The following is a 23035-nucleotide window of genomic DNA, read 5'->3' on the forward strand; positions in this document are numbered from 1 at the left end:
AAAACTCAGGTGCTTGGAGTTTCAAATTAGCTGAGGCACCCGAAATAACTGGCTGCCTATGAAAAACAGGGACTAAACAGCCCCATACCTCAGTTTACCCCCTGGGCATCCTGCAGATGAGGACACTGATTTGCACTTTATTATGCGCTGTGAGATCTGTAGGTGAGAGCACCCTGCACGGTTACTCCTTACCTTTCTAATACTGAGCCACAGGACATCCCCCCCAGGTCAGGGCTATTTGGGGGCCTTTCTAGTGCAGTTCCTCTGTGGTTTGCTATATCAGCCCCGCCCTCCAGACGCTGCAGCTGTACTGTGGAGTTCTCTCGCCCTGTCTCTGGAAGAAAGTGGTGGCGGCTTCCCAGAGGGATGTGGAGCTGTCTGGGTCCAAGTGGCAAGCTCAAGTGCAGTGACGGTACAATCGAGCTTTGCACACAGAAGGGATGCGAAAAGCTGCTTTGGGGGAGATGTTTCTCTGGTCTTTCTGTAGAGTAGTAAGCAAGCGTGCTTCCTTGATTAATAGATTCTAGGGCCAAAAGGGACCCCTTGATCCTCTGGTCTAACCTCCTGTGTATCCCAGGCCATAAGACTGCCCTGAATTAATTTCTGTTTCAACTTCGGCAGATCTTTTTGAAAAACAGAACATCTTGATTTAAAGAGGGCCTGGGACGGGGAAATCCACCAGAGTCTTTTCAGCAGTTAATTCCCCTCACTGTTCTGTTTGCTGGGGAACTGGGGGTCAGCATGGAGTCTGAGGACACAGCACCTCCTACTGCATGCTGCAGGCCATCGCCCCCTACTGCATCACCAACACTACTACTGTAGCTGTTCCTTTGAGGCCTCCCAGCCAGCTACCGAGCAGGCCTCACCTGGCTTGACTTTTGAACTCTACCAGGATCAAAGCACAAGGTTAATTGGGCTTGCCAGATCAATGCAAGGCTGCCCTTCCCCCTACCTGCTGGATTTCTTCTATCTCCATGCAGAGTGGCTGTGCAGGAAGCTGACGGTGGGGTTTAAGCTCGTGGGGCAGCTCCTTCGGCAGCCTGTATAAACACAGTCAGTTCTTTCTTCCAGCCTCTGCATTCAGTTGTCTAACCTCTGGGATATCCTTGCTTTTCATATAAATATCCAACCCCGCTTTGAATTGTACTAAATTCTTGGCCCCAGCGGAATCATGTGGCTATGAGTTCCACAGTCCATTCCCCTGTAGTTAGAGGTCAGCTCATGGCCAGACTCAGGTGGGTTTATAGTTCTTCCAGAGCTCTTGGCTATTTATTTTTTAATCTTTACCATTTGAAGTCTGGATGGTTTAATTACAGTTAAGGCCAATGAAATTTCCAGCAATCGGCTCTGAATTCAAAATTGCAGGGCAGGGAGGGTCTTTATGTTCACTGTTTGCACAGCAGCGGGCACAGTAGGGCTGGCATAGAAAGAGGGTGTTGCTTGCCTTACGTCAACAGTGGCAGAGCTGGGGACTACGTGGCCTCTGGCCAATTTGCCTCCTGGGCCACCGAGCTCTTTTTGCTAGCTATCTGCAAGGGATTTTACTCTATCATATGGTGCCTGGGACGCTGTATGAACATGACAATGATAAGCCAGGTGCGACACGCCTGTGCCGCGGTGACTTTTCCATCACTGACTGCTGTGATCCGAGAGCAGTTTGCATCATCAAAAATGGGCCCTGGGTGACCCAGGGGGGAAACACCCAGCCAATTGCTAGCAGCATGGGAGCAGCACCAATGCCCTATGGGACCAGATCAGCAAGAGCTAGCCAAACAGCCACGAGAAGGATTATCATCCTCCGATGGGCAAACCGAGACAGAGAGAGATGAGGGTAATTGTGGCAGAGTTGGGAACGACGCCAGATCTCCTGAGTTCAGTACCTTAACCACAGTCCTTCATAACTCTGAGCCTTTATTATTGTCAATGCAACCTGGGCAGGGCCAGAGAAGAGCTCAGAAACCTGGTTCTCTGGGGTCGTCTGGATCTCCCATCCCCAGTGCGGGAGAGTGGCTAAGCAAACTAAGCTGTCTCCCTGCCCCCAACATTTCTTCCTGTGGCGTCCAAGCCCCACAGCTTCCTCCTGAGCATGAGGCAGGAAGAGAGCTTGCTCAAACCTCACGCCTCACCTCTGCACAGAGTGGTGAGAGACAATTGCTGGATAAAGATCACCAGAGAGTATGGCTGGGAGGAGTGTTTCTGCCTGCACCAGGTAGCCTGTGGATCAGGGCCCTTTCCAAGCAGATGCAGCCTAGCTTGCAGCCTCCAGTGAAATTTGTCCTGTCCCCAGCCTGGCCCTTGGGAGACCTGTGTCTCTCTCGCACCGGTGCCACACGACCCAGTTTTATATCAGGAGCTGGGGTCTGAGCTGGGAAGAGGTGAGGTCAGTGCAGAGGTCCCAGCAGGGAGCTCACATTACACATCTGCCCTGGGCTTTAGCAAGGAGGGGAGCTGAATTCAGACTAGCTCTGGGGAAGAGGCTACAGGGAACAATCCTGCCCCACCCTACGGGGCAGACAATGGGCTAGACAGGAAATGTGGGTTTCAGAGCTGTCCCTAGGCACACGCTGGATATAGGGCTGCCAAGTTTGGTTGGACATATTCCTGGAGGTTTCATCACATGACATAATCTCTAATTAAAGATTAACCTTTAATTCCTGGAGACTCCAGGGCAATCCTAGCTGGTTTTTTGGGGCCAGCATCCTAGCCCTGTGAGAGCAGCCCAAGCTTCCCTTCCCATTTGCCTGATGCTCTCTACTCCTCCTCCCACCTTTCTGACACTCCTGCCAAAGAATGACAAGTGCCCTGACCCCTCCCCTGCAAATTGTTAAAGCCATCCCATATCGCGGTAAAGGCGAGCAGTTCATGCATTACATTATGGTTCCATATATAAAGGGTATATAGAGGTTTTAACAAATGGCTAACCCGTCGTTAGAGCCCCGCAGTGCAGGAAGTGCCTTAGAATGGTCCATAACGCCTTGCGCTGTGGGGCTTAGAATCGCCTCTAACCCATGCTGCTCCTGTCCGCCACATGTTTATTAGATCTAGTGATTGCTGATTCATCCTTTATAAAGGGAGCCCTGGTATGCAGCATGACAGGGCAAGGCCCCGGTCACACAGTGTGCACAAACCCCCAGGGAGTTTTGCTACTTATCTAATCTAGGTCTGTCCGTCTAACTGCCAGTCACTGGTTCTCATTCTGCCATTCTCCGTGAGATTAAAGAGCCCTTTAATACCCACAATTTTCTCCCTAGACACTGTAATCAAGCCGCCTCTTGCCCTTCTTTTTGGACACACTAAACAGATTGAGCTCCTTGCATCACTCACTGTAAGGCGTTGTTTTCCCCAGCTCTTGAATTATTTCTGTAGCTCTTCTCTGCACCCCCTCCAATTTTGCAACATCTTTTTTAAAATAAGGACATCAGAACTGGATGCAGGGTTCCCGTTTCATCTCACCGTCACTCAGAGCACATGAAAAGGGATTCCTGAAACGAGCCTCTCGCTCCCGGCTGAGCTAGGGCAGATACTCGGTCTTGATTAAAAGACTGATGGAGAGACCCGCCCTTCCCGAGGTGAGCTGTTCCACTGGTTAATTACACCCTGTTAAAAATCTGCATCTCACTTGTAGTCTGAATTTGTCTGCTTCAGCTTCCATCCATTGGCTCTGGAGTGAGCTAACCTAACCTACAGATTTCAGAGTAACAGTCGTGTTAGTCTGTATTCGCAAAAAGAAAAGGAGTACTTGTGGCACCTTAGAGACTAACCAATTTAACCCTTGTTAACCTGTTTAACCCTTGTTAAACAACCATTTTTTCATGCTTTGTGTGTATAAAAAGATCTTGTGTACTTTCCACAGTATGCATCCGATGCAGTGAGCTGTAGCTCACGAAAGCTTATGCTCAAATAAATTGGTTAGTCTCTAAGGTGCCACAAGTACTCCTTTTCTTCTAACCTACAGAGTGCGTGTGTGTGTCTGCCCTCATTAGACAGACACAGAGACAGATTAGATGGGATAGTTTCTGGCTCAGGGAATAAACCATGATTTCATCGGCCTGAGGTTCCCTTCTGAGCAGGTTATTCCAGGACTGTCCCTGCTGCCCTCGGAAGCAGCTGGCTGCCGGAGGAGACAGGGGACAGAGTGCTGGCCTTGCAATGCACATGCAGTGTGGACAGTGCTCGCCAGGCACCCTTTGGGGGAGCCAGTGGCATGGCGCCGTGTATGAACTGCAGCCCAGAAGCAACCCCCAACACTGAGCGGGAAGGTGCAAGCATCGGACTGCATGGTGTGTGCTGCAGAGCCCCACAACGCAGCTCCTGCCTTACTGCTTCAGGGATTGCAGGGTGCCCCCTAAGCGCTACTCTCAGTAATATCCATGCTCCGGTGGCCCCACGGGACTCAGCTGTGGCACAGAATAACCAGGGAATAAGGCTCTCTCAGCTACACCCCCTCGTACCCCTCTCCTCCAGCCCACCACTTGGGGCTGCTACTCAGGTGGCTGTTCCCTGGGCGGTGGTCTGTCAGGAATCAGGACCTGTAGCAGGCTGCCTGATGGGTGGGAGAGGTCAGTAAACCAGCTCAGTCCAGCAGCTGTTTGGTGGCTGTGATAGCTCCTGCTTGTCCCCAGCCCTGCTCCTACTTCACCTCCATCCAGGTAACCCGGCTCTGACCACGGCTCCAATTCCTGACTTCGGCTCTGACCCTTGGCTCGGGCACCTGGCCTCTGACTCCTGCTCTGACCGCCCACACCCTGGGCACTGACATTCTCCCTGCCCTTCATGCCAGCCTGGCTGGCGTACAGACAATGAACAGAACTGGGTACCTAGGAGGGGCTGCTCAGAAGGACTTACATGGCCAGGTCTTCGGTGGTTTGGCACAGCTGCTCCTGCAGCTGGCTTGTTTCCAGTCTCAGCTCCTGTGGAGGAAGGACAGATCCTCTGGAGTTTCCTCTGCCATATAAGCCGTGTTCTCCCAAACCACCCAGCTCATCAGGCGTTCCTACAGCCAACGGGCCTAGTTCTCCATTACACTTGCACCTCTCTTGGTGGCCCTGGCACAGTAAAGGGTCCTTAAAGTGGGGCAGAAATGGCCTCTAGAAACTCCCCACTGTGCAAGGAATATAACTGCTTTCCCCTCAGCCCCTGGCATAGGGGGCCAGTGAGGGCATGGCTGGAGCACACGGCATTGTGGCTGTTCTCCGCTACCCAAGCCCCACAGGAGCCAGATTGGAGGCGTGGCCAGAGGGGACCATAGGCTTAAGTTAGAGCAGCCCTGAGGTCACTCTAACCTATGCCAGGGCCCCCTATCCACAGCCCTGGAATACAAGGAGTGCAAAGATGGCTTAAAGCCACCTTAACCTGCCCCTCCCACACTCACCCCCCTGCTCTGGTGCAGGACCAAAGTAACTGAGATTCAGGCCAGCCGAATTTAGGGATCTCCTGGGAGTCCTGGGTCATTGAATCTAGTCCCTACAGGCCACCCCGTTGTACCATAAACTTATCAAGCTCCATCATCAGATTAGTGTTTGTCCCCACCACTCCTACTGGAAGGCTGTTGTGGAAACTCCCTGCTCTCATGGTTAGAAATCAGCTTCTAATTTCCAGCTGAAACTCAACCCTGGCCAGTTTATCGCCATTTGTTGAACTCAGGTGACCAGCACTGGACACAGTATGCTGGATGAGGTCCCACCGGTGCCTTGCACAATGGCGTGAATACTTCTTGGGGCCGTTTGACTTAGGACACCTGTCTCCTCCATGGTCCACTGCTCCAGGAGGAGGATACAGAGAGAGCACATGGGGCTGGGCAGGGAGGATCCAGGCTCTTTGGTGAATCAGGTGGAGAGGCCAACGGAGCAGATGGGCAGGACCCTTCATTACCTGCACCACGGTCCTGTACTCCGCCAGCATCGCTGTCAGTTCTTCGGCACAGTTTGTTTTCTGCAAAAAGCCCAAAAAAAAACAGCTTTGCCCCTTCTGTCATGGTGACAAAGGGGGCTCTGACAGATTATCCCTGAGTGGCTGCTTATTAGACACAGGTCTAGCTTTGAGCTTAATTTTGAGTCTGCAGCGACACCTGCTGGTTGTCATGAGCACTGACAGCACACCCAGAACCACGATTTGCATAGGTTTTAAGGCCAGAAGGACCATTGTATTCATCTAACCAGACCTCCCACATGACACAGGCCAGAGAACTTCACCTGCATCGAGCCCCATAACTTCTGCTGGCTGAAAGTTTAAAGGGAGCTGTACACAGCACACATCAGTGACATTAATAACACCTCCTCTTACCGAGGGTTTTTCATCGCTAGATCTCAAAGTGCTTTACAAAGGAGGTTAGTATCATTACACCCACTGTACAGATGGGGAAACTGAGTCACAGAATGGTGAAGTGACTAATTCAAGGTCACTTAGCAGGCCAACAGTCAAGCCAGGAACAGAACCCGGGTTTGCTGAGGGCCAGTCCAGTGAAACAGACAAACAAGAGGATGGACAGAAAGGAAAATTCAGTACTAGAAACAATACCAAGCACGCTGTTCTCAGTCACATACCGATTGCTCACCTCAGTAAGGGCAGTGTCTTTGCAGGAGAGGAGAGTTTCAATTTCACAGAGCTGGGCCTAGAGAAAGGAAATATGTGCTTCACCCTTAGCCCGTCATCAAAGATCTCAAAATGCCCGAAATTCACTGGTAAACTTTCAAACCCCAGTGGGAAAGCGGGGTGGCATAGGATCATAGAAATGTAGGACTGGAAGTCCCCACGTCCAGTCCCCTGCATTATGGCATTAATCCCATTTTGCAGCAAGGGAAACTGAGGCATGAGGTGGGGAAAGAGATGTGTTCCCCCAAGATAACACAAAAAATCAATGGCAGAGTTAGGAATAGAACCCAGGTGTCCTGACGTCCACTCAGATGCTATAAGCCACTACACAATACAGGCCAAAATGCTGTTTTCCCACCCCACGGGAAATTCCAAAATTTTAAAATGAAAACCAGAAATCTCATCATTTTTCACAAAACAAAACATTCCCAAAAATGTTCAGATATTTTATATGAAAATAATTTAGCATAGAATAGTCAAAATGGAACTTTTTAATAATTTCCTGTTGAAAGCGAGACAATCTAGCAAACCATTTAGATTTCGTCATATCAGCATTTTCTATTGGAAAATTTTTGACCCACTCTGCTTAACAGCTAGGAGGACCTGTAGAGGTGCAAAAGTCTTTGCTGGGCTACGCACGCTTGCTTGCAAGCTACACAAGGAAGCCAACAGAAGCTGTGGGTTCTCAGCACTGTTGAGGAGGAGGTACTTAGACCCTAGCAACTGATATAGGTGACACGCATGTTGACATTGATTGTTAGTACCTTCAGATTTGCCTTCTCAGCAACCAGCCCTGCAACCTTCTGCTTCACTCTGTCTCTCTCTATGAGCAACTTCCTGTTCTGTAAAGCAGCCGCAGGTCAAGGTTAGTTTTAATTAGCAAACCATATCAAAGAGAAATGAGAAGAGAGCTCTCTAGCCGCTCCCCTGGCCCCTTCACCAATGAAATGCCGCCGCTGCTGGGATGGGACGGGATGGGATGCACAAGCTGCTTAAGGGTGCACAGCAGCTTAGCACAGGAAGGGAAAATAAATTCCACATCCAGCTGAAACTACAGCAGCAATTAAGGCAGTTTACATGCAGTTAGGCCCAGATCTACCATGGACTTCAGTGGAAGTTAGGACCCTAAATATCTCTGAGGATCTGGATTTTTGACACACTGAAACCTGATCAGGACACTGGGGTTAATAATTCCTGCTCATATTAAAAAATGCCAGGCCACAAGCAGTCAGATGCAGTTTTGCATCTGCCCAGAAAGATGGCAGCTGCAGCAACACAGCGCCCCCTCCTGCTGCTGCACTGGGGCCCTGGAGTCAGCACTTATGCTGCAGAGTGTCCCCTCGGAGTCCCCTGCCCCCTAGCTCAACACTGGAACACTGGAACAACAGATGTTGAAGCCAGAAGGGACTATTTGGATAATATAGCTTGACCTCCGGCAGAACATTGAGTATTTTACCCAGAAATTCCCACCTCCTGCCCCATATCTAGTGGTTGAGATAGAATGTCTCTTTCAGAAAGACATACAGTCTTGATTTAAAGACTCCAAGTCCTAAAGAATCCGCCCTACCCCTTGGTAAATTATTGCAATGTCTAATAATCCTCACTCTTAACATTGCACACCTTGTTTCCAGCCTGAATGTATCTAGCCTCAGCTTTCAGCCCCTGGATTCTGCTCCGCCTTTGTCTGCTACATTAACGAGCTTTCTAGGTACTTACAGACCTCTTAGTCACCTTTTCACCTTGTCTGTGATGAGCTAAGGAGACTATTTCATTGCAAGGCAGATTTTCCAGACCTCCTCTGTGCTCTTTCCCAATTCACTACTGACTCAGAGCGAAGACCACCTCCCACTGAGTCACCCACACTGCCTCCTCCGTGTTTCTTGCTGACTTGGCATTAAAGTACACAAATGGTTAACTTCCCAAAGACAGCTCCAAACTTTTGCTACTCTCCAGAGCCCTCCTCACCTCCTCTTGAAGACAGTCCACTTGTAGAGAGAGGCACAGCTGTTCCTTCTCCTATAAGTTTAAAAAACAAACCAAACATGGACCTAAGCTGTATCCCCCAGAGTTTACCTATGACGTAACTCAAGTAATGGCCATGTCTTGGTTCAATAAATTGAAGTAACTAGGCTGCCGGTGTTATTTGTTATCAACACACATTTATTTTTACTTCCCCCCGCAATCCAGGTGGTTAATTTGCATCAAGAGCTGAGTGCCCCATGACAGCTGTGCCACGCCGAGAAACCACTCATGGCTGCAGCAGATGGGAACTTTGAAATGCCCATGGGTTTAAAGAAAGACAACAAAAACGTAAGTGAACTCAGTGCTGACGAAAAGCACCAGATTGACGGGCTGAAATCCTCTGTTTATCCCACAAAACAGGCACACTATGGGCAGTCGCCGGGAACACTTTTTGCTCTCCCACATGCTGCCCCCTGCTGATTTTCCTCCCACTGCACTGCTGGGTTATCAGTTGGTGTAAATCAGCACACATCTGCCAATCCAACCCACCTAAGAATCAGGCCCTAGGAGTTAGAGACCATTCACGCCTGGATCTCTTTGCTACCAGGACCCAGGTGTGACAGTGGGTTTATAACACAAAAGACTGTTCTGCTAGGAAGGACGCTGAGCCCCATCAACTTGTTACATGTTTGAGAGGGATGTGTCGGTTTCACATGGTCACTTTCTGAGGCTCTCAGCAAAGAGAAGGCAAGGAAATTGAGGTTTTCTTGAGTGGTTACATGATCATAGCCATGCAAGTGGGCAAACAGATGCAGAGAGAGTGCGTGACTTGTGCAAAGTCACATGGTAAATCAGCTGCAATTTCAGGTAGCAAACCCAGAAGTCCCAGCTCCCAGCCCTTCCTGCTCTAACCTGACTCTCCCCCACCCCCGAGGCAGTGATAGAACCCAGGAGTCTTAGCCCCACTACTCTAGCCATTAGGAAATACTGCTTTCCCAGTGATATCAGACTATCTGCCTGAACTCCTAGCCAGGGAAATGTTGCTGAAACAAAGACTCACAAGCACCTACCAGCTGCCGGGCTTGTGAGTAAAGTTTGCCCTTCTCCTCTTCCAGACTTTTTGCAACAGCCTTCAGGTCTTCTAGTTCGTTAGCCACTGATTTAGCCTGTTCTAGGGCCTGTTGCATGCTACCAAGGAGAGCAGCCAGTTAGGAGAGGCCAGTAATTCAAAGCCTCTGAATTAGCAATGGTCAAAGTAGCCTGAGATAACTGCAATACAGGGCCAAGTGTCACTGAATAAGATGTCCGAGTTTCCGTGGAAGCCTTAGGAGTTGCAATGGTTGAGGTAAATGATGGATATATTCGTTATTACTCTTTGTATTTCAGTAGTCCCTAGAGGCCCAGTTGTCGACCAGGACCCCAATGTGCTAGGCACTGTACAAATCGAGCAACAAGACGGTCCCTGCCCCAAAGAGCTTCTAATCTGAGCAATGAATACAGCTGCTAAATTCCCCCGCAAAAAAAAAAAACACACAGCAGCTACTCAGTTTAAAATATCCAGCACCCAGAAGGGGGAAATTGCTGAAGCCTCGTGAAATAACGAAAAAATAATAATAACCCCAGACCGAGCGCTTCACCTGCCATTTAAATTCACCCACCCAGGAATGGAACATGGAGGCCGTGTCTGAGCACGCAGCAAGGCTGCACAACACCTGGGCACGGGAAGGCAAAGTGAATCCTGTACCTGGTCCACACCTCAGGCAGGGGAATTTAGGGAGGCAGAATGGAATTAGCCAGGTTGGGATGTAGCCAGCAACACCTGGGAGAGCATGCCCTATCCTGCAGTGAGCATGCCTCAGGGTCTCAGAGGCTATGAGCAATCAGCATGCTTCATGTAGGCCTCACCCTATCACCTCCAAACAACACACTGGAGAAGTGGGACCAGCACTGACTGCCAGGGAGAGCGCCCCCTGTTCAGCCCCCGCCCCGCTCCCTTCAGCACGGGCCCTTAGCACCGCACTGGGGCCAGCACTGCCTGCCTGAGGAGAACACCCCCTACTGAGTGTCCCATACAGCTCCCTGAAGCACACTGCCCCCTAGAGCCGTGTCAGCGCTAAACCAGAGAGGGGGACAGTGCCCCTCAGCCTGCTCCCTGCAGCCCCCCCGGCTGCCTCCCGTCCCACTCACCTTCTCAGTCTGCCTTGCAGCTGGGAGATCTCTTCGGTGAGGCGGGAGTTGAGTTCCTCAGCTGCCTCGATGGTCCTCTGCAGCTTGGCATTCTGCATGGCCAACTTTTTGTTGCCATACTCCAGGTCTTCAATGCTGTTCATCAAGGCAGCAGCCTCTTCCCTTGGAGACCACCACGAATGAGGGCAAGGGGGCAGTCGGTAGGGAGAGCTCTCCTCACTTGCATTACTGTGACGCCGCACAGCATCACTCACTCAACCCCAGCCTCCAGACCACAGGCTCAGCACTGATCGGGGACGCATTCAGCCGCTGAGCCTGAGATTTTTGTCTTAGCCCACTAGGAAATGGACTGGAACACCTCCACCCCATATCACACCCGACCGGATGGCGATCAGATGGCATTGCCTACAGGCTAGCAAAGGAGACCTGGATCGGCAGCACCTGGTAAGACCCACCGGTTTATCTTGTTCAGCACCAGACACTTCAGAGACTCCAAGAGGGAAAGTGACCAAATTACCACCACAGGAAAAGTGATGACCGCCTAGTATCCCCCTCCTGACACTCCACAGTGGTCCATCTAATCCAGCATCCCACGTTCTGCTGCGCTGGATCACTTGCCAGTGATCAATCCAGCTCACACTAGTGATCAATCTAAGCCAGTGTACGGTTTCTAACAATGGCTGGTGCTGGCTGGTTGGGAGAAGGGCGTGATTGTGACTCCCCAGTAATGCATCTCATTACTGAACACTGCACACCTAGGAGGGTTATCCCTTCCTGACTCCCTGAAGCATGTGAATGGTCCTTGTAACATTCGTCGAGATAGAGGCCCTGTGGCTGCTGTTTGCAGATAGTACAGCATCTAATCCTTTTCTGGAAACTTACACAGGTACGAGCCTGTAATACCCTACAGCATGGGTTAGTTACATCCCAGCCTTCCTGATTTGGCTGACTATGGGAAGTTAGTACTTACGAGTTTACACAGCTGACATCCCCGCCATATCCCTCTAACTGAGCTGCACTAGAGACAGGCCTCCTCCTCCTCCCTGAAGAGGAAAAACAGAGAGCAATGTCAGGGCCACAGCCTTACCATGGGTTTCTGGTCGTGATGCTTGTGGCTGCCAGGAGTAGGAAAAGAGGATGGCAACCTGAAGATCTATATCAAATTATGCTCAGGAACACCTGCTCAGTGGCTCCCACTAACCGACCAGGAGGTGTATTAAACTCAGGAATAAGTTATAACTGATGTTTAAGAGTCTTTCTCTTGTCTGTGAAAGGCCACTGGCCTCTCCTGGGCTCACTGGAGATGTGCCGTGGGAGGATGTCACAGCTTCTGTGCTGTGCCAGGGGTAGGGGTGTGTAAAGGTGGCTGAATGCTATGTCTGTGTTTCCCCAATCCTGGGGCTATCCAGACAGCACTTGAGTCCCCCACATAAGGTAGAGCAGCCCAGAGGTTGTTTTAACTTACTGTGGCTGCTGGCAGCCCTTAGAGGTTGTGAGAGTGGCTGGGATAACTGGAATGCAGAGATACTCTGGCCACATCCCCGCTTTCCTGTGCCAGAGGCTAGGGAGAAAGACCTGGCATGGCAGGCCTACTCAGTCTATCCTTCTACAAAGCCCTCTGTATAACCTACACTCTTATATCACTGCAGTTTCTGAGTGCATCAAAACTGTCAGAGCACCGAGGAAGTGAGGGCAGAGAAAGAGACTTAGGACTAGATCCTCAAAAGCATTTTGACCCATTGGAGTCCAGACTCCTGGGTTCAGTCCCATCATCTGAAGATTGCCCTAAGAACTCCCAGGTAGCCAGTTCAGCTAGCTTTCTGGCTGCTTTGCAGAAGCCCAGAACTGGGCCCCAGAAGACCCTGAATCACACATCTTCACATACGCAGACAAACCCAATCAGACACAACCCTTCTGCCCTATAAGCTAATCAAGCTCTTTCTCCTACAGACCAGGCAGAAAGAGAAAGACTGCTGTTGATTATTCTATTTATAAACCCTCAGGAGGCGCTCAGATGCTACAGCGACAGAGGGGCTATGCAAGGATTAATTATGAGAGTATTTCAAAACCTGGGTGGTTTCCTGTGTCCCCAGCAGAAAGGGCAAGGACAGACGCCTCAGTCAGGCCAATCAGTAGCACAGGAGGTTGTATTACCGAACCGTCTATACTTAGAATTAAATACACTGTCTTTTTTTTATTATCCCTTTCAGCACAACTTACCAGATGGCCACAGGCACATATTGTACACAAACTTGTCTTGCTCCTTCATGGTGTCTAATCCCCTGGATGAAACATAAATGAATAGTTATAATTCCCACTTTATCACCATCTGTATGAAATGAATCGTGTGCTCTGTGCATATCAGGTGACTTTTTGCTATTCACACCCACTTCTTAATAAACACAAGGATGAAAATAGTTCCTCAAGTTTAGTGGTGAGTGTTGTACCATGCTGTAATTAAGGCAGGATGGTCGCTTAATTAGTCAGGGGTAAGAAACAACTGGGTCTCTTTAATGATTAAAGTCAGAAAAGTTATGCATGCAACAGGTGAGCCTTAGGGTTGTCCTAGATAAAGCTGTGATAGAAAGGCCCAGAGAAGGGTTATATTATGCATTTCACCTGGCTGTTTCGTTAGAAGGGAACAGAGCTAATAAATATTAATATTGATAATGAGAGCTGATTCTGGAAGCCTTTTTTTTGTTTGTTAAAGACTAAGAGGCACATATGACATAGATACACAGCTGGACAGCACAGGGAGTGGATTCTTACAGCAGTGAGGTTCTCTGATAAGAGAAAAGGAGTACTTGTGGCACCTTAGAGGCTAACAAATTTATTGAGTCTCTAAGCTGCCACAAGTACTCCTTTTCCTTTTGCGAATACAGACTAACACGGCTGCTATTCTGAAACCTGATAAGAGAAAGGAACTCCTAGGACAACTCTGGGAGATGTATATCAAGTCTCCGCAGGAGTGTAGGAGTCAGGACTCCTGGGTCCCAACTCTTGGAGAGAATATAGACTAGGAGGGCAGAGTAGGACTCCTGGGTTCTATTTGCTGCTCTGCAGTGTTATGTTGTCTAGGAAATTAGAGCAGGAGGGAATGGGAGTCAGGACTCCTGGGTTCCAATGAGTTCCTGTGTAACCCTGGAAGGCCAAGCCACTTGGCAGATGCAGATCGGTGCATAGCAGGATATTCACAAGGCCTTAGGTGCTGAATACCCATTCATTTCCATTTTTTTTTAAAGTACCTTTGAACATCTGGCCTTTTACCTGTCTGTGCCTCAGTTTCTCTTTCTGTGGATGAAAATCTTACCCTCTCTCGCTGTGGGGTTGTGACACCTATGCCACAGATGTTCCTAAATTATCTACTCACCCATCCTGCCGACAATCTGCAATCCAGTTCTTCATAACGGCATGGAAGGTCGGTAAATCCACAGTGACACCCCTCTCTTCTGGGTCCAGCATTTTGTAAAGCAACTGCAGTCTCTCTTCCTCACAGCTTTGCCCTGTCACAGACTGTAAGTACTCGATAATACGGAAAACAGACACTTGTCCTGCAATCAGAAATTCAGACACACCAATAATCACCCCCTGGCAAACCAAGAACATTGCTAGAGATGGAAGGTTCGTCTTGTGATTACAGTGATGGCCTGGGAGTTTGGAGATCAGTGGAATCAGTGGGAGGGAGGCCCAGATCCTCAAAGGGATTTAGGTGTTTGAGTTGCTGGAATCCCTGTGTAGTTGACAATGGATTTGTGCATTGTCCTAAATCCACATCAAGGGACCTAAATAAAGTGACTTTTTTCAAAGTGACCCACTGAGGTCAATGCAACCTCTGATTAACAGGTGGGGCCATCTCTGCTGCAGCTACATGGTAATCTATGCCCCTTCTGCTTCTTAGCAATATAGCCCCACACCCCTGCCTCAGGAAGTTGACCATGCAGTCTGCTGTCTGCTTTCAGCTCAGCCTTGTTAACTCCTAGGAGAGTGGAAGATCCCAGGTACAGGACACTAGGATGCAAGATGGTTTTTTCAAAGGTCTTGAGAATGGGAGGTAGGTGAAGGGGCTGGAATTTGCCATCTGAATGCTCACTGGCTTCCACAAAGGAGCCATTGAATCTAACGCACAGTTGATTTCCTGGTAGCATTAAAGTGGCTGGGATTCTGCCAGGGCTGTGCATTTCCAGCTGACATTAGAAAGCTTTCTACCTGTTTGTTCCAGGTCACAGGCTTCAAACGTGCAGGTCAGGACGTGCTCCTCGGAGCATCGGCTCTTGCTGCTGATGGCAGTGCTCTCCCATGACTCTAGTAAGGAAGAGGAGGAGAGTTGTAACATTTACAAGCTAAGAACATAAGAACGGCCAAGCTGGGTCAGCGCAATGGTCCATTTAGCCCAGTAACCTGTCTTTGACAGTGACCAATGCCAGACGCTTCAGAGGGAATGAAAAGAACAGGGCAATTATCGAATGATCCATCCCCTGTCCACCAGTCCCCGCTTCTGGCAGTCAGAGGTTCAGGGACACCCAGAGCATGGGGTTGTGTGCCTAACTATCTTGGCTAATAGCCATTGATGGACCTACCCTCCATAAATTCTCTAATTCTTTTTTAAACCCAATTATACTTTTGGCCTACACAACATCCCCTTGAGTTCCACTGGCTGACTGTGCATCATAAGAAGAAGTACTTCTTTCTGTTTGTTTTAAACCTGCTGCCTATTCATTTCATTGTGTGACCTCTGGTTTTGTGTCATGTGAAGGGGGAAATAACACTTCCCTTCACCTTCTCCACACCATTCCTGATATTATAGACCTCTGTCGCAGTGACTCTCAAACTTTTTTACTGGTGATCCCTTTCACATAGCAAGCCTCTGAATGCAACCCCTCTTATAAATTAAAAACACTGTTTTATATATTTGACACCATTATAAATGCTAGAGGCAAAGCAGGGTTTGGGGTGGAGGTTGTAACCAGAACTGGACACAATAACCTAGTTGTGGGTGTGCCATGGATTTATAGTGGCACTATGATATTTTCTATCTATCAATCCCTTCCCTAATGGTTTCTAACACACCGTGAGCCCCTGCACATGGAGCGAATGTTTCCAGAGAACTTAATGTCTGGTTCCAGACCTAATTACCCGTAAGCAAAATCTCCCCCATTCCGGACTGTCCTATGATCCCAGTACTGTGCTGTGGGATAGTGGACAACTGGCCTTTGTGATTACGCTATAAGGAACAATCCTGACCTGTCTGAGGGGGCAGGAAGGTGGGGAACGGTCTCCCAGGAATCTAATACTATAGGTTTTATCCCTACACTAACTTTTAAGATGCCATGATTCACACACACACCACAAAAATCTCATGCTTATGCCCAGGGATATCAACAGACCAAATTCTGCTTATACCAGCCCCATCTGGACTAATTCCTCGGACTTAAATTGAGTTACTTGGGATTTATGTTGACGTAACTGAGGGCAGAACTTGGCCTGACAGGTCAAATCACAGGATGTGACTAAGAGGAGAATTGAGTTCACAAAGGCTGATATGCGTAGCCACAGTATATTATGTATGTACGTATCTTTCCATCTCCATACACTCCCCCACAGCCCATCTATCTGTCATACAGCAACCACCGCAGTACCCAAGCATTCTTTGATCTCTTACCCTAACAACTTGGAATAACCAAGTCAGCATCCATACTCTGTACTAAAGCAAGCCCTACTGAGCAGCGTGGTGGGAGGCAGCTGTGTGGAACAGGATGACTCATCCACCTCTGTGACTTACCTCAATTCAAATAAAACCCAGGCTGCTCCCCTATGCACCCTACAAAGACAGCATCAGCGTTCTTTTAACTTTCTGGAGGATTCTCTGCTCCTTGAAGTCTTTAAACCATGATTTGAGGACTTCAATAGCTCAGACATAGGTGAGAGGTTTATCGCAGGAGTGGGTGGGTGAAATTCTGTGGCCTGCGTTGAGCAGGTCAGACTAGATGATCATAATGGTCCCTTCTGACCTTAATATCTATGAGTCCCTCTGGCGTGAAATCATAGCACTTAGTGCTAGTCAAGGTACAGAGCACCTTCCATGAACTCTCCCAGCCTTATAGCAAATGTGCTCCTTGCTTTTCCTCTTCACACTTAAGCTCACACAGAAAGGCCTCAATCCTGAAATCCAGTCTGCACCACTGTGGCTCCTGTACCGACCTGACTGCAGAATCAGACCCTAACCTGGGAGGCAGCAAGGTCTAGCAGGCCGAGCACCAGGCTAGGGCTTCTGAACACCTGGGTTCTACCCCCGTCTTCCTCTTCGACCTTGGGCAAGTTAACAGTGTTGACGGTGAATTTGTCATCTGTAGGTTTCAGAGCCAACAACCCATTTGGAGGAATGGAGCGGATCTCGTCTCTAAGAGATACTAAGGTCAGAAGGAAAGGAGTACTTGTGGCACCTTAGAGACTAACCAATTTATTTGAGCATGAGCTTTCGTGAGCTACAGCTCACTTCATCGGATGCATACCGTGGAAACTGCAGCAGATATTATATACACACAGAGATGTATGTCAGAAGGGACCATTATGATCATCTAGTCCGACCTCCTGCACAACGCAGGCCACAGAATCTCACCCACCCACTCCTGCGAAAAACCTCTCACCTATGTCTGAGCTATTGAAGTCCTCAAATCGTGGTTTAAAGACTTCAAGGAGCAGAGAATCCTCCAGCAAGTGACCCGTGCCCCATGCTACAGAAGAAGGCGTCCTCTGGATGCTTACAAATTGATTGTTTAATGATTTGTTCTAGTATCTTTTCAAGTATTGAAGTTAGGCTGATTGGTCTATAATTCTCCAGGTCCTCTGTTCCCCTTATTGCTGCAGAATCAGGCAGGCCATACTGCTCACTTGACACTTGGGTCACGTTTTCAAGGTCATATTTGCAACATGGGCCCCCATTCAGCAAAGCACTTAAGCACCCTCTGGTTGCCACTTCCTTAGCTCATAGGGTAGCATTAAAGAATGTGTAACTGCAATAATGGGGGAAACAGAGTAGACAGACAGACCCCATAAAGGGCGCTACATACCCTCTGAGGACTGGACCATGGGCAATTCTGCAACTGCTGCAAGGTTAGACATGGTCTCCATGTTCACTGGCTGACCTGTTTCCCCACAGCAGCTGGCTTCATCCAAGATCCAGGGGGAAGCGTCCCCCTGTGGGGAAAGCATGTCTCCCGAGGCCATGTCTCCCATCACCTTAGCTGGCCCTGCAATAAAAGACAGTGTGATGCCCTCCAAGCAAGCTCTCTGCTGGGAATGGGGTAAACTGCAGCAGATTGATTGATCTAATTAAATTAGATGAGAAGAGAGGCTAGAACGGGTGGCGAGGGACTCCCGGTCCTAGACCGATGGGCTGGCTGTATGGGTTAGCCACTGGGTTAGCTGAATTGGTGTATTTACACCAGTACAGCCAGACCCTCAGATTACCCATGGGTGTATCTAGAAGAAGGTGTAGCTAGGGTGCCATCAGAACTTGGCCCCAAACTGTGTTCGCTTTTGGAAGAAGTCTCAGGGGAACCCCACCCATGCTCAGAATGGAAACTGTCTTGTTTAATCAACTGGGGCATCCATCAACCAGAGGAGCAGAGGGAGGGCAATGTGGGGGTCAAGACACCCCCCACGCCCATTTAAAGCGTATTTGTGGGGTTATCTGGGTCTGCCCTCCCTACCCGGGGAGGGATGGAGGGAGGGGATGGATTTAGGGTAGACAGCCTATCTGAGGGAGGTATTTGGGAGTGGTGCTGAAAGAAAGAGAAGGGGGGGACAATTGTACCAGGGCCCTGAGCTCAAGGCAGACCCCAAAAGTCTGTAAAAATGGGGTGAAATGGGACATGATGAACCAATGGGCCAGGTGACTTGGGGGACGTTATCTGGGATGTCTGGCCTACATGAGGGTGTATTTAGGGAGAATGGGTTTTATTCCGAATTGACCACTGGCCTGCTGGGTGACCTTCAGCGTGTCCCTGCCTCAGCTCGTGCCACGGTTTTCCCATGTGGGGCTAATGATACCAACCTCTTTTGTGGTTTTCAGGGGGCAGTTGGTCTGTGGGGGTTCTCTGGGGTTGGCGTGACTGTAAGCGGGCAAGCTGGGGATTTGGGGTTGGGTGGTTTATGGGGGCCATTGGTCTGTGGGGTTCTCTGGGGTTGGCGTGAGGGTTGGGGGCAAGGCAGGAACTGGGGGGGAGGTATCATATCCGTGGCTGGGCACAGGCTCCCTGAGGGAGGGCGATTGGCACCAAGGGCTCTGTCTGGGGGGCTGTTGGCATGGGCAAATTGCCGTGGGATGCTCCCTGTGGGTTTACTGGGGGGAAGGATTTAAAGTTCCTCCAACATTTATTCCCCCCTCCCCACATTAGCTGGGGGGGACTTGGGGGAGTACCTCATCCTCACTCCCTCCCCCCTCTAACCCAGGGCAGCCATCTCCCTGTGGCTGAGGGGGCAGGCTGCCCTCGGAGGGGGCGGGGCGAGGACGCAAGGGAGGGGGAGGGGCAGGGGGCGGAGAGCGGCGCGCGGCAGTTGCCGCCGGCGCGCGCGCCTCAGAACGCTGCCGCCCCTCCACGAAAAAGGCGGGAATATTCAAAGCTGGGGCGGGAGCAACGGTCGCGGCTCGAGCCCCTTCGGCTCGGTGGGGGAGGGGCGGGTCTATGTCACCAGTGACTTATGGGGGATCCCCCCAGATAAACCAGGCTACTCACCCCCCACATGCATTAAATAGAGGAGGGGTGAGAGGCTGCCCCCCCGTCATGAGCAGGGCACCCACAATGAGGGACCCCCCCAGAAAAGTGGGCCCCCACACACAGGTGAAACAAACATTGACAGGCTGCAAGCAGCGTGGGGAGCAGGCAGCACCCCTTCATATGAGAAGGGGACCCCAAAACGGGCTGGGGCTGAGGACCAGCTCTGGGGCTTTTCCCCTGCGGCTCTCAAAGTGTGTTACCAATGAGCAGTATCATGAGCCCCACAGATGGGGAAACTGAGGCACGGAGAGGCAAAATGACTTGCCCTGGATCAGACAGAACTCAGATCTCCTGAGGGTCTATCCACTAGGCTACGCAACCTCTTAAAGATGCTTATTTCAACCATCTCGGGGATGCAGGGGGGCTTTCTCCTTTGAGGGTTGGGAGGCTACCCGCAGGAGCAAAAATCACAATGGCAATTTAGGGTGAGGTCAGAGGTCACAGCAACAAAATGACCGCTTGAGAGCCCATGAATGACTGGCCTCCCCCTAAATTAGCGTCTCCCCCAGAAGAAGGTGGATTCATTCCCCTAATCCACATGAAATAAATAGGCCACGCTGGGCAAGGAGCTGTCATGCAACTGTGACCTATGGTCCATGGACATCCCCAAATGAGGGGCTCCCCCCATACTAAAGGGAATTAACTTTTCCCACATAAAATGAAGTCAATGTGCAGTACTTCAGGCCATAAGGTGCACAACATGGCATCCCTGTGGCAACATGACCTTTGACCTTGCAGGCAGCCCCCCCTCCTTACAAATGACACCACCCCCTAGAGGAGAAAAGTGGATTAATTCTCCTACATACCTCAGATAAACTTTCCATATTACAAGTCATAAATAGCAAGGTAGGGAGTGCCACTATGCCAATATGACCTCTGCCCACACGGGTGGCCCATCCACCCCATAATGCTTTCCCCGGTAAAATTAATTCTCCACGCCACCCACCAAAAACGTACCATATGCAGTATGACACAGGTCCAATCATGCCCTCTATCCCCCCCACACCCCAAAACACCCTGAAAATGGGTAGCTTTGTGCCCCAGGAGACCATCCAATCCCCACCTGCTTCCAAACTTCAATGGAAAGTGGCTGTAAAAGGGGGTAACTGGGCGGGGGGGGGGGGTGTCTGTTTGACCTTGGCCTAGCCCTGGAAGAATGGACAGCATGGGATGCCAAGATATGTAATGGGCATGGAGTTGTGTAACCATTCAAAGCCTTCGCCCCGATGTACTTGCACAAATGGACAGCATGGGATGCCAAGACATGTAATGGGCATGGAGTTGTGTAAGCATTCAAAGCCTTCACACCTGACATACTTGCACAAACAAGACAGGCATGAACGACAGCTGTCCCTTCACCAATACATTTCACACTCTGTAGAGACCTCTTCCAAGTGTGTGTGGGGATTTCAAACTGGGCCTGGTGACAGATTAACGAGCACCAAATTTTTTGTGGCGGCAGCCACTCAGTCCTCGGATCTGGGCTGAGAACTGCCTCCAGCAATCAGAGGGTTGAGTCACTTCTCTGATCTAGGGCAAAAGGCTTCACAATCCAAACTCTGAGGTGGTTAATAATCATTTCCGTACGCAGTGGTTTAGGACAGGAAGTGGAGAGTCACACTCCCACTTTTCATGCAATAGCAGTGACAACATTTACAAGAAGCCGAATGGAATTGCCCACAGCTAAAATTGCACCAGCAGCGGAGAGTTACTCTTGCAAAAAGTGCCATGGAATCACTAATGAGCATCAGCTCTTCAGTTTTATGCGTCGTTCTGGTCCCCTCGTTCCCACACACCCTTTGTGTAGCTTGTGCATCTGAGCAGCAGGTGGCAGGCAGAAGTGGCACTATAATGAATTCAACCACAACTGCACACATGATGAAACCAGAAATCCCAAAATCCAGCCTTGATTATAGATCTCCTACAAGCAGGAGCAGCAGATGCCTGATCTTTCTCTCCCACAAAACCCACATGCATTCCCTCTCTCTAGCACAAAACCCACATGCATTCCCTCTCTCTGGCATGTACACACACCATCTGATCTCACGCAAAAACACCACATTACAGTAGAGCTGTCACAATACGAAAAACGTGAATATAGGTCCCAAACAGAGCTAGATCCAATAGGACGTTGTGCAGATGAATTAAAGCAGCCCAGGATTTTATATAGATTGCTGTACAAAACAGGATTCAAGCCCCCTGAAGCAATAAAAACCACAATTACTGCATGCAATGAGAAGCCATTGCCCAGGGGGTAATATGAATCTGCTGTGTGTTTAATTTCAATCAAATAATTGAGGTTGATTTGCTGCAAAGCGGCCGGAAATCGGTCACTGTCAGGATATTTGTCTGGAAAAGCTACTGATTTAGGTGGAAAACTATGAAGAGGTGGAAAAGGTGAAGGAAAAAGAGAGAAGGGAGGGATGAGCCAGGTCAATCGTTAATGGCCATAGCTGACCGTGAGTCCTCAGTAAAAGCCAGGCCCAAAGTACTGTCCCAGCTGATTGCCATTTACTGGAAATTGGATTGGTCAGGATCGTCTGTGTCTAATGGCAGCCTCTCCCCTTCGTAGCCATCCACTAGCTCTTCACTCAGCCTCTTGGTTTGGCCATTGTCCTCCACAGAAGTGGTACCTCTGGGGAGGTTGGCTACCGACCCATGGCCATCTTGCAGCGACCATGGCAAAGAGTTGGTGCTGTAGTATGCCACTGCCTCTTCCCTGTGCGCCAGGCTTGGCTGGAGGAAAGACAGCTGTTGGCCCAAGCCCCTCAAATCCATGTTGCCCTCTGGCCTCTGGCATATGGACATTGTGCTGAATCTGGAGGGAAACAAAATGGTGGCAAACAGTGAATGGAGGCCAGTTCCCAAGCCTCCTACAATGGCTGCTGCTTGGCAGTAATGCCTCACTGCAAGCCCTAAGTGTGCTCAGGGACTCTGGAGTCACAGCAGGTCAGCTAATAATGGGGGGCCAGTCAGATAACTGGGGATTGATAATGTCCGGACGGCTGAAAGGGGATCTGTAAAACTAGCTCAGATTTCAGTTTCTCATTGATGTGTTAAACTGGATCAGGTTCAACTGCATACATTCCCCTCCATCCATCCCAGTCTATTCCTTCCTTCCCACACACAACTGTCTATCCATCCATCCATTCCTCCCCACATACAACCCTCCATCCCTTCCTCCCCACACATACCCCTCCATACATCTATCCACATCTCTTCAGCCACGGCCCGAAGTAAGGGACCCCCCAACACTGAAGGCAGACTGGGAGTTCGGTCTCCATTTGCAAGTGACTCCCCCAAGCCATCAGGTTCAATAGGCTGTCATCCAGGCTCAGACATGCCTTTCCTTCTGTCAGGTAGGGGGCACAGACTGGGAATGGGAGGAGGGACATAGAGGGGAGGGATGTAGTCAAACATCCAGGAGATCCTTGGAGAAGAAGGGTTGGTTGTGGGGGTCAGGGACCCAGAAGATCTGAGTTTGATTCCCAGCTCCTTGGGTGAATCATTTTATCTCC

At 49.9% G+C, this 23035-nt stretch overlaps 1 protein-coding gene and 1 long non-coding RNA gene across 3 annotated transcripts in view; one reads left to right on the forward strand and one right to left on the reverse strand.

Moving 5' to 3' along the window:
- Nucleotides 1-19233, reverse strand: part of KASH5 (KASH domain containing 5) — a 28392-nt gene extending 9159 nt beyond the window's left edge. The window contains exons 1-14 of the mRNA XM_084612452.1: nt 19160-19233; nt 17808-17987; nt 14947-15042; nt 14111-14291; nt 12961-13022; nt 11711-11783; nt 10741-10902; nt 9624-9741; nt 8557-8607; nt 7356-7433; nt 6554-6610; nt 5872-5931; nt 4846-4910; nt 953-1040 (exon numbers count right to left, since the gene is read on the reverse strand). Of these exons, the coding sequence (XP_084468578.1) occupies nt 953-1040; nt 4846-4910; nt 5872-5931; nt 6554-6610; nt 7356-7433; nt 8557-8607; nt 9624-9741; nt 10741-10902; nt 11711-11783; nt 12961-13022; nt 14111-14291; nt 14947-15042; nt 17808-17973 (1257 nt within the window). The 5' untranslated portion in view covers nt 17974-17987; nt 19160-19233. The remainder of the gene's footprint in view (nt 1-952; nt 1041-4845; nt 4911-5871; nt 5932-6553; nt 6611-7355; nt 7434-8556; nt 8608-9623; nt 9742-10740; nt 10903-11710; nt 11784-12960; nt 13023-14110; nt 14292-14946; nt 15043-17807; nt 17988-19159) is intronic.
- LOC311511671 lies at nt 7380-13090 on the forward strand. Of its 2 annotated transcripts, none has more exons than XR_014709312.1 (4): nt 7380-7456; nt 8779-8901; nt 11074-11184; nt 12951-13090. It is a non-coding gene; the product is annotated as an uncharacterized lncRNA (long non-coding RNA). The 2 variants fall into 2 exon arrangements; XR_014709313.1 differs by lacking the exon at nt 7380-7456 and adding an exon at nt 8572-8680.
- Nucleotides 19234-23035: the final 3802 nt, after the last annotated feature.

This window comes from Lepidochelys olivacea (genome assembly GCF_965140295.1).
Source record: "Lepidochelys olivacea isolate rLepOli2 genome assembly, chromosome: 23".
In the NCBI taxonomy this organism is placed as follows: domain Eukaryota; kingdom Metazoa; phylum Chordata; order Testudines; family Cheloniidae; genus Lepidochelys; species Lepidochelys olivacea.